Below are 15621 nucleotides of genomic sequence, written 5' to 3' on the forward strand. Positions count from 1 at the left end.
CATTCAGTCATCAACTAGTCTGCATGTGTGGTGTAGGGACACAGGAGGGAGATTCATGCCCAATACAGCCGAGTAGTGTTACACTACTGACAAGGGAAGGCTGAGGGGCTGACCTGATGCAAGTGTTAATGATTATGAAGGAGTTTGATAGGGTAGACATGGAGAAGATGTTTCCACTTGTGGGAGAACAGAACTAAGGGCCACAATTATCATAGTCACTAATAAATCCAAATGGCAATTCAGGAGAGGGTTTAGAGGGTGGAACTCACTACCACAAGGAGTGACTGAAGCAGTGTAGTGGCGCATTGGTTAGCACCACAGCCTCACAGCTCCGGGGACCCGGGTTCAATTCTGGGTACTGCCTGTGGGGAGTTTGCAAGTTCTCCCTGTGACCGCATGGGTTTTCGCCAGGCGCTCCAGTTTCCTCCCACTGCCAAAGACTTACAGGTGATAAGTAAATTGGCCGTTGTAAATTACCCCTAGTGTAGGTAGGTGGTAGGGAATATGGGATTACTGTAGGATTAATATAAATGGGTGGTTGTTGGTCGGCACAGACTCGGTGGGCCGCAGGGCCTCTCTAAATAAATAAAAAATAAATAACATAGATCCATTTAAGGGAAAACTAGATAAGCACATGAGGGCAAAAAGAAGGTAATGTTGATAGGGTGGATGAAGTAGGGTGGGAGGAGGCTTGCATGCAACATAAACACCAGCATGGACCACTTGGGCTGAATAGCCTGTTTCTATGTTGTAGATTCTGCGTATATGGATGATCCTTCATTAGAAGCAAACAGCAACTCAATGTAATTTCAGACCACAACCCAACTGATCCTGTTACTGCATCAATACAGCTCAGCTTTGGTGGTCACTGCAGTGGTGGTAATGGTCATTGCAGTGGTTGTTGTGTGGTCACTGCAGTGGTAGTTGTGTGGTCACTGCAATGGTTGTAGTGGTTACCACGGTGGTTATAATGGTCACTGCAGTGATTGTAATGATCACCACAGTGGTAGCCCCTCAAATGATCCAAGAAAATTGCCTCCCGTTGCAAACTTTTAACCTGCACAAACTAGTAAGTAAACAGCTATTGAAATTCTGAGTGAGTTGTGAATTGTCCTTAACTCTCAATCACTTACAAACTGCAAAGAAAGGCTGCACTGCTGAACCCTGTAGCTCCATATTCCCATGTCTTTTCAAACAGCACTCTCTACTCTAAATGCCTCTTGGGTCAAAAGCAGAGCGAAACAAAGCTCCAGTTAGAACCTAACCTGCCTGGCTGGGCCTGTGTTTCAAAATTCCATCAATTTCAATGGAGCCTAAAATTGAGCGGAGTGTGGAACAGGTGTCTGACCTGAAGCCTTGCTGGGTTCTTCTAGGTTAAAACCTGGGCTTTAGATACTGAGCAACACACTGAAGTAAAGAGGTCCAGCTGCTATTGAAGCTGCTGCTGATAATGTCGCTGAGTGCTGCTTGCAGTGCTGACTTCTGATACAGCAAAGAAGGAGGCCATTTGGCCCATCTCTTTGAAAGAGTTATCCAATTTGTCCCACTGCCCCTTCTTTCCCTCATAGCCCTGAATTTTTTCCCTTCAAGTATTTATCCAATTCCCTTTCGAAAGTTACTACTGAATCTGCTTCCACTGCCCTTTCAGGCAGTGCATTCCAGATCACAACAACTCACTGCATAAAAAAAAATTCTCCTCCTCTCCTCTCTGACTCTTTTACCAATCTTAATCTGTTTCCTCTGGTTACCAACCCTCCTGAAAATGAAAATCCTTATTTACTCTATCAAAACTCTTCATAATTTTGAACACCTCAATTAAATCTCCCTTTAACCTGCTCTACTCTAAGGAGAACAGCCCCAGCTTCTCCAAGCTCTCCACATAACAGAAGATCCTTTTCCCTGGTACCATTCCAGTAAATGTCCTCTTCACCTCCCCAAGACCTTGACATCCTTCCTAAAGTGTGATGCCCAGAATTGGACATGCCTCTATAGATAAAAGCCAGGATCCCAATTGATTTTTAAACCATCTTCTCAACTAGTCCTGCCACCTTCAAAGATTTGTGTATGTGAACCCCCAGGCCTCTCTGTTCCTGCACCCCCTTTAAAATCGTACCATTTAGTTTATCTTGCCTCTCCCTCATTCTTCCTTCTAAAATGCATCACGTCACACTTCCCTGTAATAGATTTTAGCAGCCACGTGCCTGCCCATTTCACCAGTCTGTCTACATTCTCCTGAAGTTTATCTACTCTCCTCCTCATTGTTCACTACAAGTCTGAACTTGGTGTCACTCGCAAGCTTTGAAATTATGCTCCCTATACCCAGCTCCAGGTCATTGGGATATATATTAAAATACTGAACTGCTGCCATGATCATTTGTACTGCTGGCCAGATTAACTAGAACAATAGTTTCACCTCCCCCATCACTGTAGCTACCAAACCCTGCAAGAACCAAATTAAATCAACACAAAGGATAATACCACCGCACATTTTATTTTCACTGAACATCACATACACACATTTTCCAAAAGGGTTCTTCCCCCCACCCCACCCCTTATATATATATTTCTTTTAAAACGACAGGTCTGTGCTTTTATCACGCTTGTTGTTCAAGTCTCTGCTGTACAGTTAAGTGTGATAACAGGAAATGTGGTGACAGTGTCAGTTTATGAGTAATTACACAAAAATTACACAGATAACTCACTTGAAATATACAGTATTTACAGGTTTTTGGAATGTATTTTTCCGCCTTTGCTAATATATCAAGCACTACACACAAAAAATATTCACATATAAGTTTAAAATATCTTTTAAAGTGATTTTGTTTCTGTTTCAAACCTTTTCAAAGGCATAAAAGATGTACACCGCTCAGGTACAATTCAATTAATGCTAAACAGTACTATATTTAAAAATCACCAGTAAGCACTTCATTTATAATGAATACAGCAACAGTCTGGATTAAAAATTTAATTCAAACAAATGATTACATCATATGCATTCTTCGGTTCTGAACCTATTCTCTTTTAAGTGCATAATCACGGTACGTCATTTACAAAAAAAATTCATATATAAAAAAAGGAGTAGGCATTACCATCTGTTACCCCGACTTTAAAAATGAAATCATGCTCCAGAAACACCAACAATTCTTTTTAAAAAGACATGTATTTAATATTTCTTTTTGTTTGCGTAGAGTTCTGAGTTAGTAACAGGGAATGATTGTGAATTTTAGCAGGGGAGTTGAACCGGGAGGAATCAGCAGTGTGGGGTGAGGGGGGTAGGAGTGGGCGGGGAAAGAGGGGTTTAATTAATGCTCTGGTATTCACCAGCTTAAATGACTGTAACCAGTCACCTTGGAGCACCAATGTTTAGTGGGGGCGGGGGGAGGAGTTTAATGCCTTCCCTCCCGTCCCAGGCTATTCTTTCGAGTTGCCTATCTCGGTCATGCTGCCAAGGAAGCTGCATGGGGAAGCCAGTGATTGGGAGTGCTTGAAAAGAAAATATTGAAAGAAGTTGTTTTTGGGATTTTCTTATGGAGATCTCTGAGCAGCAGACACACAGCAGCAGCATTTGACGTCAGCTTTGCGGATAGATCACCCATTTAACCCTCGGACACAGTCGGTGCTTCACTGGGGTTGCAGGGGGTGAACTAGGAGGGAGAGTGAGAGAGAGGGAGAGAACCTTAAAATAAAGACAAAAATTAACTGTACCTCAGGTGATGCTAATTCAGCTCCTTCTTTAGGGACAGTTTCTCTCTTTCCCATAACCCCCACAATATCATCAGCACTCACTGGTCAAACAGAAATAGAAGGGTATTAAGGACAACTCTTTGCGATGGTTTGAACTTTCAAAAAGCGGGGGATCAGTAGCGATGGCAGTGCCCACCCCTCAGAATCTCAGCAGCAAAACATTTACAGCGTACAAATCATTATCCTAACTTCAGCAAAACAAATCCCATGCTTCATGTAAGAGGTGCCTACAATGAGAGGGGGTGAAACAAAACCTCTACAAGTTATAAAACGAAAATTAATAAATATTAGTATCACAGAATCATTGCTGTACACAAGAGTAGTTCAATTGTATAAAAATACATTTTTAGTGCAACCTCACATATATAATGATATTCCACCCCTTCACCCCACCCATAAAAATAAACCGTTTCAAATCATTCACATCATTCAAGACAAAACCCCTTCCCAACCCACCAAGTGCTCTGAAGAGAAAACATTACAATTATTAAGCAGGTACACAAGTTCTAAAATATGTACAAATTCTCTTTTTTTTGTAATGCATACAAGAGTTCGAGCAAAAGTAAAAGGCACAAAATATCTGCGACATTTAAAAAATAAAATAAAGTACTTAACAGGATAACAAAAGTAAGTCTGCAAGTTGATTTTGGTCAGGGTTTTGTTTTTACATACAAATAGAAAATATTTCCATATATTTTGTACGTTAAGTCTAGACCACGGACAGACAAAGGTTGCAGCAGCCAGCATGCCCCCACTTCCCTCTAACTCCCCCACCTTACCCACCCCCCTCCCCCCTCCCCACACCTTGCCCTCACTGGGAACGCACACAGCAGGGCATCTTGCAGTATGTCTGCCCTGGCGGTTAAGGTCATCGCCTCCTATTGCTGTTTCTAGGCCTCCCATCGCTGTTTCTAGGCATCCTATCTAGATCCCCCTCCTGCAGCATGGCCACCAGTTACCCCTCGTGGCCGAACGTTGGCGGCCGGTGGTCCTCAGCGTGGGTGGATTGAGTCCCACTGAAGTGCTCCGCGCCCGACTGCTCATGGGCGTCCTGCCCGCTCGCGCTGCTCTCTTGCCGCCGCTGGCGTTCAAAGGTCTTCATCGTCTCATCCAGCCGCGACTGGGCAATCACTGCCCTGGTGGGAACCGGACTCGTCTCGGGACGGGTCTGGAACGTCCGATGCTCCTGCTGCTCCTCAATGACCCGGCTGTATGCCTCCTCCCCTGTTGTCCGACTCTCCTTGGCTCCAGAGGGAGCCAACTCAAAAGAAGCTGCAGGGCTGGTTGGCCGTGGAGGAGACAAGGCCATAGGAGAGGCCATTTGTACGTCTTCAGGCTTGGAAAAGATATCCATCTCCTTGATACTCTCAATGACGCAATGCGTTGCTTCGTCAATGATGCTCTCTTCCCTTCGTTTCACTTGCAGGGGGAGCTGAGAAGCCGGAAGCAGCCCAGGGAAAGCCGTGGCCCCAGAATGAACCATTTGAATGCCCCCAATTGGTATCATTTGGTACGGTGCCCGCACTTGCTGCTGTGAGTGCAAAGGAAGGTGGCTGAAGAGGCAGCCTTGTTGTCCCTCGGAAAGGATGGGGCGGCCTTGTTCTCCCTGGGCATTCTCACGAACAGGGTACGAAGGCCAGGGCATCATTCTGCTGTTATCGTATGAACTGTGGTGAGATTGTCTCTGTACATAAAAAAAGAAAGTTTTAAAAACATAACTAGAAAGAAAAATCAGTGCCCTACTTACGCATTTAATGCAAACCTCTGATCCTGTCCATATCTGTTTTCCCTCCGTGCCCATGGAATCATTTCATTGCTGTGTTGCTAGGGGAGGGGTTCCCTTTATAATTTATGCCTCAACCCAATAATAAATCCATCAATAATTTTAATAAGGTGAGATGAAAAGGGGTGGGAGGAGGCTCCTGTGGAGCATAAATATCAGCACTGACCTGTTGGGCCAAATAGCCTGTTTCTGTGCTGCAATCAACCGGCCTATCTTGTTCTCTTTCTAATTATTGGAACTGTTCTCTTATTTGAACAATGTAGGGTCACTAAATACACCAGAAAGCATTTGTTGGTGCTTTGTGTGTTTGAATCACTGCCAGCTAAACTCACAGTATCTAGGTGACAACCAAACTGTTCTAACAACATTTGAATCCATTTAGGCTGCGGGACTGGATTCAGAACGCTGCTGGTTTTTAGACTCCTTGGCCCTTGTATTAATGAGGAGGCGCAGAGGGTGTTGGGGAGCACAGTAGGGTGTGGAAAATCCAGTGAAGTAGGGGGCTGGAGGCTCTGCTGATCTTAATGAGCTGACGGTTATCTCAAGCTAGGCAAAAAACTTTTTTTATCTCACTTACACCATTTGCCACCATTCCTTTCAGTCAGCTGCAACCTCGCCTCCTAGTCAGAAGGTCTTGGGTTCAAGACCCACTCCAGACTCTCAAGTACAAAGTGCATGTTGACTCTCCCACTGCAGTATTGAGGGAGTGCTGCACTGCCAGATGAGACATTGAACTGAGACCCGCGTTTTCCCTCTCAAAGAACCCACACCACTATTTCAAAGAAGAGCAATAGGTTTTTTTTTAATAGCTAATCTCGCATTAACTAAGATCACTCACTTTCTTCTCTGTTATTGTGAGTTATGTGATTGTTCAGTGTTCCCTTCCCAGTTAAAACCAATATCAGTATTCGCCTGATGACGGATGTGTTAGACAGACCTTTTATAGCAGCAAGGAATTTACTTTTCCATTTAGGAGTTTCATATGAACTAAACTCTGCTGCTTGTATCCTAACTCGCACCAAGACACATTCACCCATTAATCACCCCTGTGCTAAAGGTCGGCGAAGGAAACCCGACCCGAGCCCGAATGCCGGACCCGGAAGTGCGACGCGACACATGCCGTCAGGTCCCATTGGGTTCGGGTCGGGTAGCAGGCCTTTACCCTGTGCTCGCTGACCTACATTGGCTCTCAGTACAGCAATGCCTCAAATTTTAAAATTAGCATCCTTGTTTTCAAATACCTACATGGCATTGCCTCTCCCTATCTCTGTAATCTCCTCCACCCCTACAACCCTCTGAGGTCTCTGAGCTCCTCCAATTCTGGCCTCTTGCGCATCCCCAATTTCCTTCACTCCACCATTGGTGGTCACACCTTCAGCAGCCTGGAATTCCCTCCCTAAACCTCTCTGCCTCTGCTCCTTTAAAACATTCCTTCAAACTACCTCTTTGAGTAGGCTTTTGGTCACCTGTCCTAATACATCCTTTTGTCTAATTACAGTCCTGTGCAATGCTTTGGGACATTTCACTATGTTAAAGATGAAATAGGAATGTACATTGTTGCTGTAGGCGATTGCAAAGTACAAGGAACGGTTATCTATAATGTTACAAAATTGCAACACGTTCTATATCTTTTCCTTCTTGAAAATGTGAATTTTTAACCAAGTCCTTCATGTCAGTGTATATACTCACCAGGTTCATTTCTGAATGCTGCATATACTGGTTCATCATATATGCACTTTGGAATGAACCCCTCCTTGGCGATGTTGCTCTCATCAATGGCATGTGTCTCCTTTCTCTGTAGTCCCTCCTTGGAGACAATTCTCTTCTTGGGGAGAGGTCTTTCACAGGGGAGAGCTGCCTTGGCGAAGGAATCTCTCTCCTTGAAAGGAAGTGTCTCCGCGGGGAAACATCTCTTCTTGGAGACAACTCGCTCAGGTAGGTTTCCCTCTTCGGCGATCGGTGCCTTATTGGCGATATGTCTCTTCGTGGAGACAGGTGTCTTCTGGGTGAAAGGTCCCTTCTTGGAGACAAGTACCTCCGTGAAGTTGGTGATGCATCTCTTCCCGGAGAGCCGTCGTAGGCTGGCGATGGTTGTGTACTTGAACCTGTATCACCCGAAGGGGACATTTCCCTGGAACTATCGCCTTTAGAAGATGTGTCATCAGTTCGTGGTAGCCACACATTTGTTGAAGTCGGTATGTCGAGTCTATCTTTGTACTCAACTGATTCTGTCAACCTATTATGCAAATTTCTCTGACAGTCTGTTAACGGAGTCCCTGCATGAGAATAACTGGGTGACATTAGTTGAGTTACTTGAATTCTAGGTAGTGTCACCAAGTAACTTATGAGGGAAGACTGATTGTTTGAGTGTGAAACGTCAAAGGCAGAGGGTGATGCAATGCTGAAAGTGACAGAGGATGGTTTGGAATTGCATGGTAGTGGGCTTGTACTTCGCGATCTTGTGGTTGGAGTGCTATCTCCTTGTCGGTCTTCATCTTCATCATCCTCATCTTCGTCATCTTCATCTCCCTCCTCCTCCGCTCCATCAGATTCTTCAGGATCTGAAAACTGGTGCCGGACTGGAACTTCGCTCAGTGCATCTTTCTCAGTCTCATCTGTAATTCCTGAAGGGGAAGGAAGTATAATGCTGAGTTTAGTGCACTGGTAATGTACTCACAGTCTATTAGATTTCCATAAGAGAATCTCTGCGTGACCTCCCAGCTTAATCCCAATATCTAATTTTAGAATCCTCACATACTGGGAAGAGTGAGGCAGTGCAGTTGGTCACTAAACTGCCCTTCCAACTCTAGCCCTGTGTTGAATTCAGCCCAGAGTGTTGTTTCTTTGTTTCTTGTAAGGGTTCAAAATGCCTCATCCCAATTTCCAATTGGATGGAAGAGTTACACTTTGTGTAGCCAAAGCAGGATGAGGCCATTCAGCCCCTCATGCCTGTTCCACCATTCAATTAGATGATAGCTGATCTGTATCACCATCTGTAACTCCTTCCACCCAGCTTACAGAGGCATAGAGTCATTACAGCACAGAAGGAGGCCATTCCACAAGCGAGTTCATGCCAGCTCTCTTCAGAGAAATCCAATCAGTCCCACTCCCCCGTTCTGTCTTCATAGCCCTGCAAGTTTAGTTCCCTCAATTACCCATACAATTTCCTTTTGAAATCATTGTTCATCTCCGCTTCCACCACACTCATAGGCAGCGAGTTCCAGATCATTACCACTCGCTGAGTACAATAGTTCTTCCTCACATCTCCCTGCATCTCATGTCCAAAACTTTCAATCTGTGTCCCCTAATCTTTGTATCATTTGTTAATAGGAACAGCTTTTTTTTTTGTCTACCTTATCTAAACCTGTCACAATACACCTCTATCAAATCTCCCAACTTCTCCAACCTAACCTTGTAGTTAAAATCCTTCGTCCCTGGAACCATTCCAGTAAATCCACTCTGCACCCTCTCAAGGACCTTCACATTCTTCCTAATGTGTGGAGGGGTGATGTATTTTAGCAGAAGGAATAGGGAGAGACAATATAACCTTAATGGCGCAGTTCTAAAGAGTGTGCAGGAACAGAGGGACCTGAGGTTCATGTGTATAGATCTTTGAAGGTGAAAGGATATATTGAGAGAGTAGTTAGCAAATCTTATTGGATCTCAGGCTTCATAAATAGAAGCATTGAGTACAAAACAGTGAAGTTATGCCGAACCTTTATAAAGCTCTGGTTAGGCCACAACTAGAATATTGCATCCAGTTCTGGTCACCACCACCTTGGTCCCATAACCCTTAATATCCTTACACATTGCAAATCTATCAGTATCTGTTCTGAAATTTTCAAAAAACCCCTCTAAACCTCAACAGCTTTTTGGGGGAGGGAGTTCCTTTGTGTGAAGAAGTGCTCCTAACATCACCCTTGAATGACCTACCTTTAATGTTAAGGTTCTGCTCCCTTGTTCTGGATTAGCCCCACCAGAGGAGATACTTTCTCTCTACCTCGCCTATCAACCTCTTTAAAAGGGACACTGCTGGTTATCCAGGAGTAAGCCTTGCATCCATGCTCTCTGCAGAATGATCAAGAAGGCCATGGGAACTGAAGATGGGGATATATATAATAAAAGGTAATGACACCAAAACGACATAAAACGTTGGTCTTGATGCTGCTGAGGAGGTGGAAAAGAATAGACAGGCTCCCTAATTGCTATCTAGTGATCCCTGCTGAAAAATGTTAAAGTGTGGACATAGGGCAAGGAGAGGAGTGGATCGGACTCAAATGTGAAGCCTCCCCGGTCCAAATAACCTCCTGGCACTGTGTAATAGAGTCATAGAGAGATACAACACTGAAACAGGCCCTTTGGCCCACTGAGTCTGTACCAACCAACAACCACCCATTTATACTAATCCTACATTAATCCCATATTCCCTACCATTCTCCTACCACCTACTGCACTAGGGGCAATTTACAATGGCCAATTTACCTATCAACCTGCAAGTCTTTGGCTGTGGGAGGAAACCGGAGCACCCGGCGAAAACCCCACGCGGTTGCAGGGAAAACTTGCAAACTCCACACACAGAACTGGACCTGGGTTGCTGGAGCTGTGAGGCTGTGGTGCTAACCACTGTGCCACTGTGCCACCCCCTCATACAAAATCTCATACAAAAATGGCTACTTGGGCAAGGAAGAAAGCTGGGAGTGGGTGATGATGTCTATACACAATTCTGGGCATCGCATTTTAGAAAGAGTATCAAGGTTTTAGAATGGGTGCAGAGGAGATTTACCAGAATGCTACCGGGGCTGAGGGGATTCTGTCATGTGGAGAGACTAGAGAAGCTGGGGTTGCTCTCCTTAGAGCACAGAAGGTTAAAGGGAGATTTAATGAGGTGTTTAAAATTTTGAGGGTTTCGGTAGATAGGGAGAAACTGTTTCCACTGATAGGAGGGTTGGTAACCAGAGGACACAGATAAGAGGCAATTCATAAAGCAACCGGGGCGGGGGAGGGGGGTGGAGGATATGGATTTTTTTTTTACACAGTGAGTTACGTCAGCAGACGTAGTCTCTTCAGACTACTGGAAAAGATCGGATGTCTACCAAAGCTACTAAGTATCATCACCTCATTTCATGACAATATGAAACGCACAATTCAGCATAGCAGTGCCTCATCAGACCCCTTTCCTATCCTGAGTGGCGTGAAACAGGGCTGTGTTCTTGCACCTACACTGTTTGGGATCTTCTTCTCCCTGCTGCTCTCACATGCTTTCAAGTCTTCAGAAGAAGGAATTTTCCTCCACACAAGATCAGGGGGCAGGTTGTTCAACCTTGCCCGTCTAAGAGCGAAGACCAAAGTACGGAAAGTCCTCATCAGGGAACTCCTCTTTGCTGACGATGCTGCATTAACATCTCACACTGAAGAGTGTCTGCAGAGTCTCATCGACAGGATTGCGGCTGCCTGCTCCGAATTTGGCCTAACTATCAGCCTCAAGAAAACAAACATCATGGGACAGGACGTCAGAAATGCCCCATCCATAAATATCGGCGACCACACTCTGGAAGTGGTTCAAGAGTTCACCTACCTAGGCTCAACTATCACCAGTAACCTGTCTCTCGATGCAGAATTCAACAAGCGCATGGGAAAGGCTTCCACTGCTATGTCCAGACTGGCCAAGAGTGTGTGGGAAAATGGCGCACTGACACAGAACACAAAAGTCCAAGTGTATCAAGCCTGTGTCCTCAGTACCTTGCTCTATGGCAGCGAGGCCTGGACAACGTACGTCAGCTAAGAGTGACGTCTCAATTCATTCCATCTTCGCTGCCTCCGGAAAATCCTTGGCAACAGGTGGCAGGACCGTACCTCCAACACAGAAGTCCTCGAGGTGGCCAACATCCCCAGCATATACACCCTACTAAGCCAGTGGCGCCTGAGATGGCTTGGCCATGTGAGCCGCATGGAAGATGGCAGGATCCCCAAGGACACATTGTACAGCGAGCTCGTCACTGGTATCAGACCCAACGGCCGTCCATGTCTCTGCTTTAAAGACGTCTGCAAACGCAACATGAAGTCCTGTGACATTGATCACAAGTCGTGGGAGTCAGTTGCCAGTGATTGCCAGAGCTGGCGGGCTGCCATAAAGGCGAGGCTAAAGCGTGGCGAGTCGAAGAGACTTAGCAGTTGGCAGGAAAAAAGACAGAAGCGCAAGGAGAGAGCCAACTGTGTAACAGTCCCGACAACCAATTTTATCTGCAGCACCTGTGGAAGAGTCTGTCACTCTAGAATTGGCCTTTATAGCCACTCCAGGCGCTGCTTCACAAACCACTGACCACCTCCAGGCGCTTACCCATTGTCTCTCGAGATAAGGAGGCCAAAGAAGAAGAAGAAGAGTTACTGAGATCTGGAATGCGCTGCCTGAAAGGGTGGTGGAAGCAGATTCAATAGTAACTTTCAAAAGGGAATTGGATAAATAATTGAAAAGGAAAAAAAAACTTCAGGGCTAAGGGATTAAAGAAAGGCAAATAGACTAATTGGCAAGCTCCCTCAAAGAGCCAACACAGGTATGATGGGATGAATGGCCTCCCTCTGAAGTAATGATGAAATGAGGAACAGCATTTTTACTTGCCTGCTTCTTCTGTGTCTGTGTTATACGTGCAGGTTACAGCTATTCCCAGCTCAAGGCATTTTTTAGTATGAGCCTTTGACTTCATATGTTTTGTCAGGTTTCCTAGAGTGGGGGAACAAAATTATAAAGGTAACCATATAGAGATAATTAGCCTGCAAAAGCAATGAAGGTCGACAAGGTCTATCTATTTCTGCTGACACGCTCAACACACTACACTTCAAACTTGTAACTGGCAGAGTGAGTCATTCAGTTCCTTCCCCATTACCAGTGATGAATATAAACAAGGAGCTCCGCAAATTATTTTTTGTTTTTAGAATAGTACCAAAGGATCTATTAATTTACTAACAGCCTGTTAATTTACCGCAATGCAGTCTTTACACTGTTACACTTCAGCTTGCGCTTTTAAGAGAACTCTGACCCGTTTACACGTTCAAAAAGCCTGTATCCATATCCTGCAAACATTTCAAAGGAGCTTTACATAAGCCGCTAGGAAGGAGCTGCTGCCATCCTCATTGTTATCGTGTAGAAAAAAATAAAACACGACAGCCATTTGGCACATAGTTAAATCCCACAAACAGTAATTTAAAGCACGACTACTTAAGCTTTTTTTTTAAACCCCTCTCTCGATAGCGCCCATTAAGGGACGAAATATTGTCCATCTTTGAATTCCGCCTTGGGATCTTTAAAGTCCATCTGAATCACCAAAGGCAGTCGGATCCTTGCTCGAAACATCTCCTTTGAAGGACGGCTGTGCCACACTCTCTCAGCACTTAAATGCCAGCCTAGAGCTGGACTCTCAAGCCTTAGAATAATGCTTGCACATTGGGGGTAGAATTCTGGATCTCTCACCCTCAAAAGGCTGTGGGTGCTGGAGCTTTCGAGACCGAGATCAATAGGCTTTTGTCAGGTGAGATTATCAATGAATACAGAGCCAAGGTAAATGGAGCTGAGGCCACAGATCAGCCACAAGGTCACTGAATGGCAGAGACGGCTCCAGGGGCTACTCTCGTTCCTAATGCTCCTAAACCCCCCAAAAATCCCTGCCTCAAGGCAGACTGTTGACATTATTTTTCAACATGAATATTTAACGTTCAGAACATGTTTTGTGTGCAAGTAAATTATCCTGAAATTAAAATTGTGTGGAATAATCCAGGTGAAAAAAATTTTGAGGTGTTTAGAGAAGAAAATGGACTATTATTTTGTGAAGACAAAGGAAAAATTATTTTCAAATGTGGCTATCTGCAAGTTTTAAGGTGGATTAGGTACTAGTTGCTCATAGGCTGGCACAGCATAGTACAGTACTTTTACAGTGAGACTGGTGGACACCTGGGAGAAAATCATCTGCCTAACAATAACTTGCATTTGTCTGGCACCTAACAACTTGGATTTGTATTGTATGTCTAACATGGTAAAACCTCCCCGTGATTGGATGATAGTTCTAAGCAGGTGGAGGAAGGGCGGTTAGAGGTGTGGACTAAAGGAGATTTGTTTTAAATGTGAGGAAAAGTTAACAGCAAGACAATGGGATTTGGGGAGGGATGTTCCGGATGTAGAAGCAAGACTCGTGAATGGCAGAGCCTGGGGGCCTGGGGAGTGAATGGATGCACGAGAGCAGGGAAACGGCATCCACTAGAATTGGAAGAACAGATGGTGTGAACAGAGGAGGAGGAACAAAGGGCGAGTACATGAAGGGCTTTGAAGATAAGGACGTGAATGTGCAAGAGGGACGCACAACCAAGGGAAGACACAAAGGTGTGTGGCAATAATGGAGTCAGCTGTTGTGTGGAATAGGATGTGGATGGAAGAGTCATGGAGCAGGCGAAATTTATTCCAAACTGGAGTCCAGAGAAAAGAGCATCCGGAAACATGAGTCTGGCAACGACAAAGACATGATGGATGAGGATCTCAGCAACATTGAGGATGAGGCCAGAGGAGAGGGGTAGGGCTTCAAAGATGTACGTTGGCAGGCACATTGAGGATCTGGAAGTAGGACTGAGCAGCACACTGAGCTGGTGTACCATCAGATTCAGTTTGAGCTCACATCTGGGAAGACCCACCTGATAGCCCTGCTAATTGTGGATAGTTTGGGGAGACCCACCTGGGGACAGTGAATTTTTATGGAATGCACGGAATGTGCATTGACCTTTAAAAGGAGACATACAAGTCTTTGTCATCAAATCAGGTCACCAGCTCCTCTTTTGTTTTGTTATTCATTCACAGGATGTGGGCATCACTGGCAAGGTAAGTATTTGTTGCCCAACCCTAATTGCCCTTAAGAAGGTGGTGGTGAGCCAACATCTTGGACCACTGCAGTCTGTTGTTAAGGTGCTAGCCGTTGTAGCTTTTTTTTATACAATTGAGTGGCTTGCTGGAACATTTCAGAGGGCAATTTAGAGTCTGGAGTCACATAAATGCCAGACCGGGTATTGACGGCAGATTTCGTTCCCTAAAAAGCATTCATGAACCAGTTGGGTTTTTATGACAATTGTCAGTTACATGGTCACCATTATTGATACGAGCTTCTTTGAATTCCAGATTTCTTAGGTTAACTGAATTTAAATTCCCAGTTACCATGGTGGATTTGCACATGTCTCCAGATCATTAGTCCCAGTCTCTGGATTACAATTCTTGTAAGATAACCACGAGGTTACTGTTCCCATCTGATAGACCAATCAGGTGTGGACAGGTGTGTGAAAAGTGGGGAGACTCAACCGGAAACTGGCATGAAAGACATTTTATGGGACAAAATGAATTAGTTTCCAGTATTACAGAGGACCTGGGATTGCTGAGTGTTACGTATAATTAATCTGCAACTCATGGTGACATTGAAGGACAGAAATACCCAGTATTGAAGAGCTGGCCATTCAGGGCTAATGTCGGGAAGCACTTTTTCTCATAAAAGATAATGGTAATCTGGAACTCTCTCCCCCCTCTCAAAACTGAGCTTGACGTTTGCTCGGCAAGGATATTAAGGTTGTGGAACCAAGGCAGGTTGATAGAGTCAAGATACAGATCAACCATGGTGTAACTGAATGATGCAACAGACTTGTGGCGCTGAATGGTCTCCTCCTGTTCATCTGACTTTGAAACGACTCAAGCATCACCACATCCTGACCCGCTGCTCTGGAGTGGGGCTGTTCCATTGCAAAATATTGAAACATATAAGATCCTGAGGGGTCTTGACAGGGTGGATGTGGAAAGGATGTTTCCCCTTGTGGGAGAATCTAGAACTAGGGGTCACTGTTTAAAAATAAGGGGTCGCCCATTTAAGTCAGAGATGAGGAAACGTTTTTTCTCTCAGAGGTTCGTGAGTCTTTGGAATTCTCTTCCTCAAAAGGCGGTAGAAGCAGAGTCTTTGAATATTTTTAAGGCAGAGGTGGATAGATTCTTGATAAGCAAGGGGGTGGAAGGTTATCGGGGGTAGGTGGAAATGTGGAGTAATCAGTTCAGCCATGAACTTATTGAATGGCGGAGCAGG

The 15621-nt window shown here is 44.8% G+C and overlaps 1 protein-coding gene across 6 annotated transcripts in view; it reads right to left on the reverse strand.

The window, feature by feature from the left end:
- Positions 1-4546: 4546 nt before the first annotated feature.
- Positions 4547-15621, reverse strand: part of hivep2a (HIVEP zinc finger 2a) — a 188379-nt gene continuing 177304 nt past the window's right edge. For all 6 annotated transcript variants that reach the window (XM_068045556.1, XM_068045557.1, XM_068045560.1 and 3 more), the window contains 3 exons: positions 12144-12245; positions 7217-8151; positions 4547-5428 (listed from right to left, as the gene is read on the reverse strand). In XM_068045556.1, coding sequence (XP_067901657.1) covers positions 4700-5428; positions 7217-8151; positions 12144-12245 — 1766 coding nt within the window. In that variant the 3' untranslated portion in view covers positions 4547-4699. The remainder of the gene's footprint in view (positions 5429-7216; positions 8152-12143; positions 12246-15621) is intronic.

This window comes from Heterodontus francisci, chromosome 13, assembly GCF_036365525.1.
Source record: "Heterodontus francisci isolate sHetFra1 chromosome 13, sHetFra1.hap1, whole genome shotgun sequence".
NCBI classification, from domain to species: Eukaryota; Metazoa; Chordata; class Chondrichthyes; order Heterodontiformes; family Heterodontidae; genus Heterodontus; species Heterodontus francisci.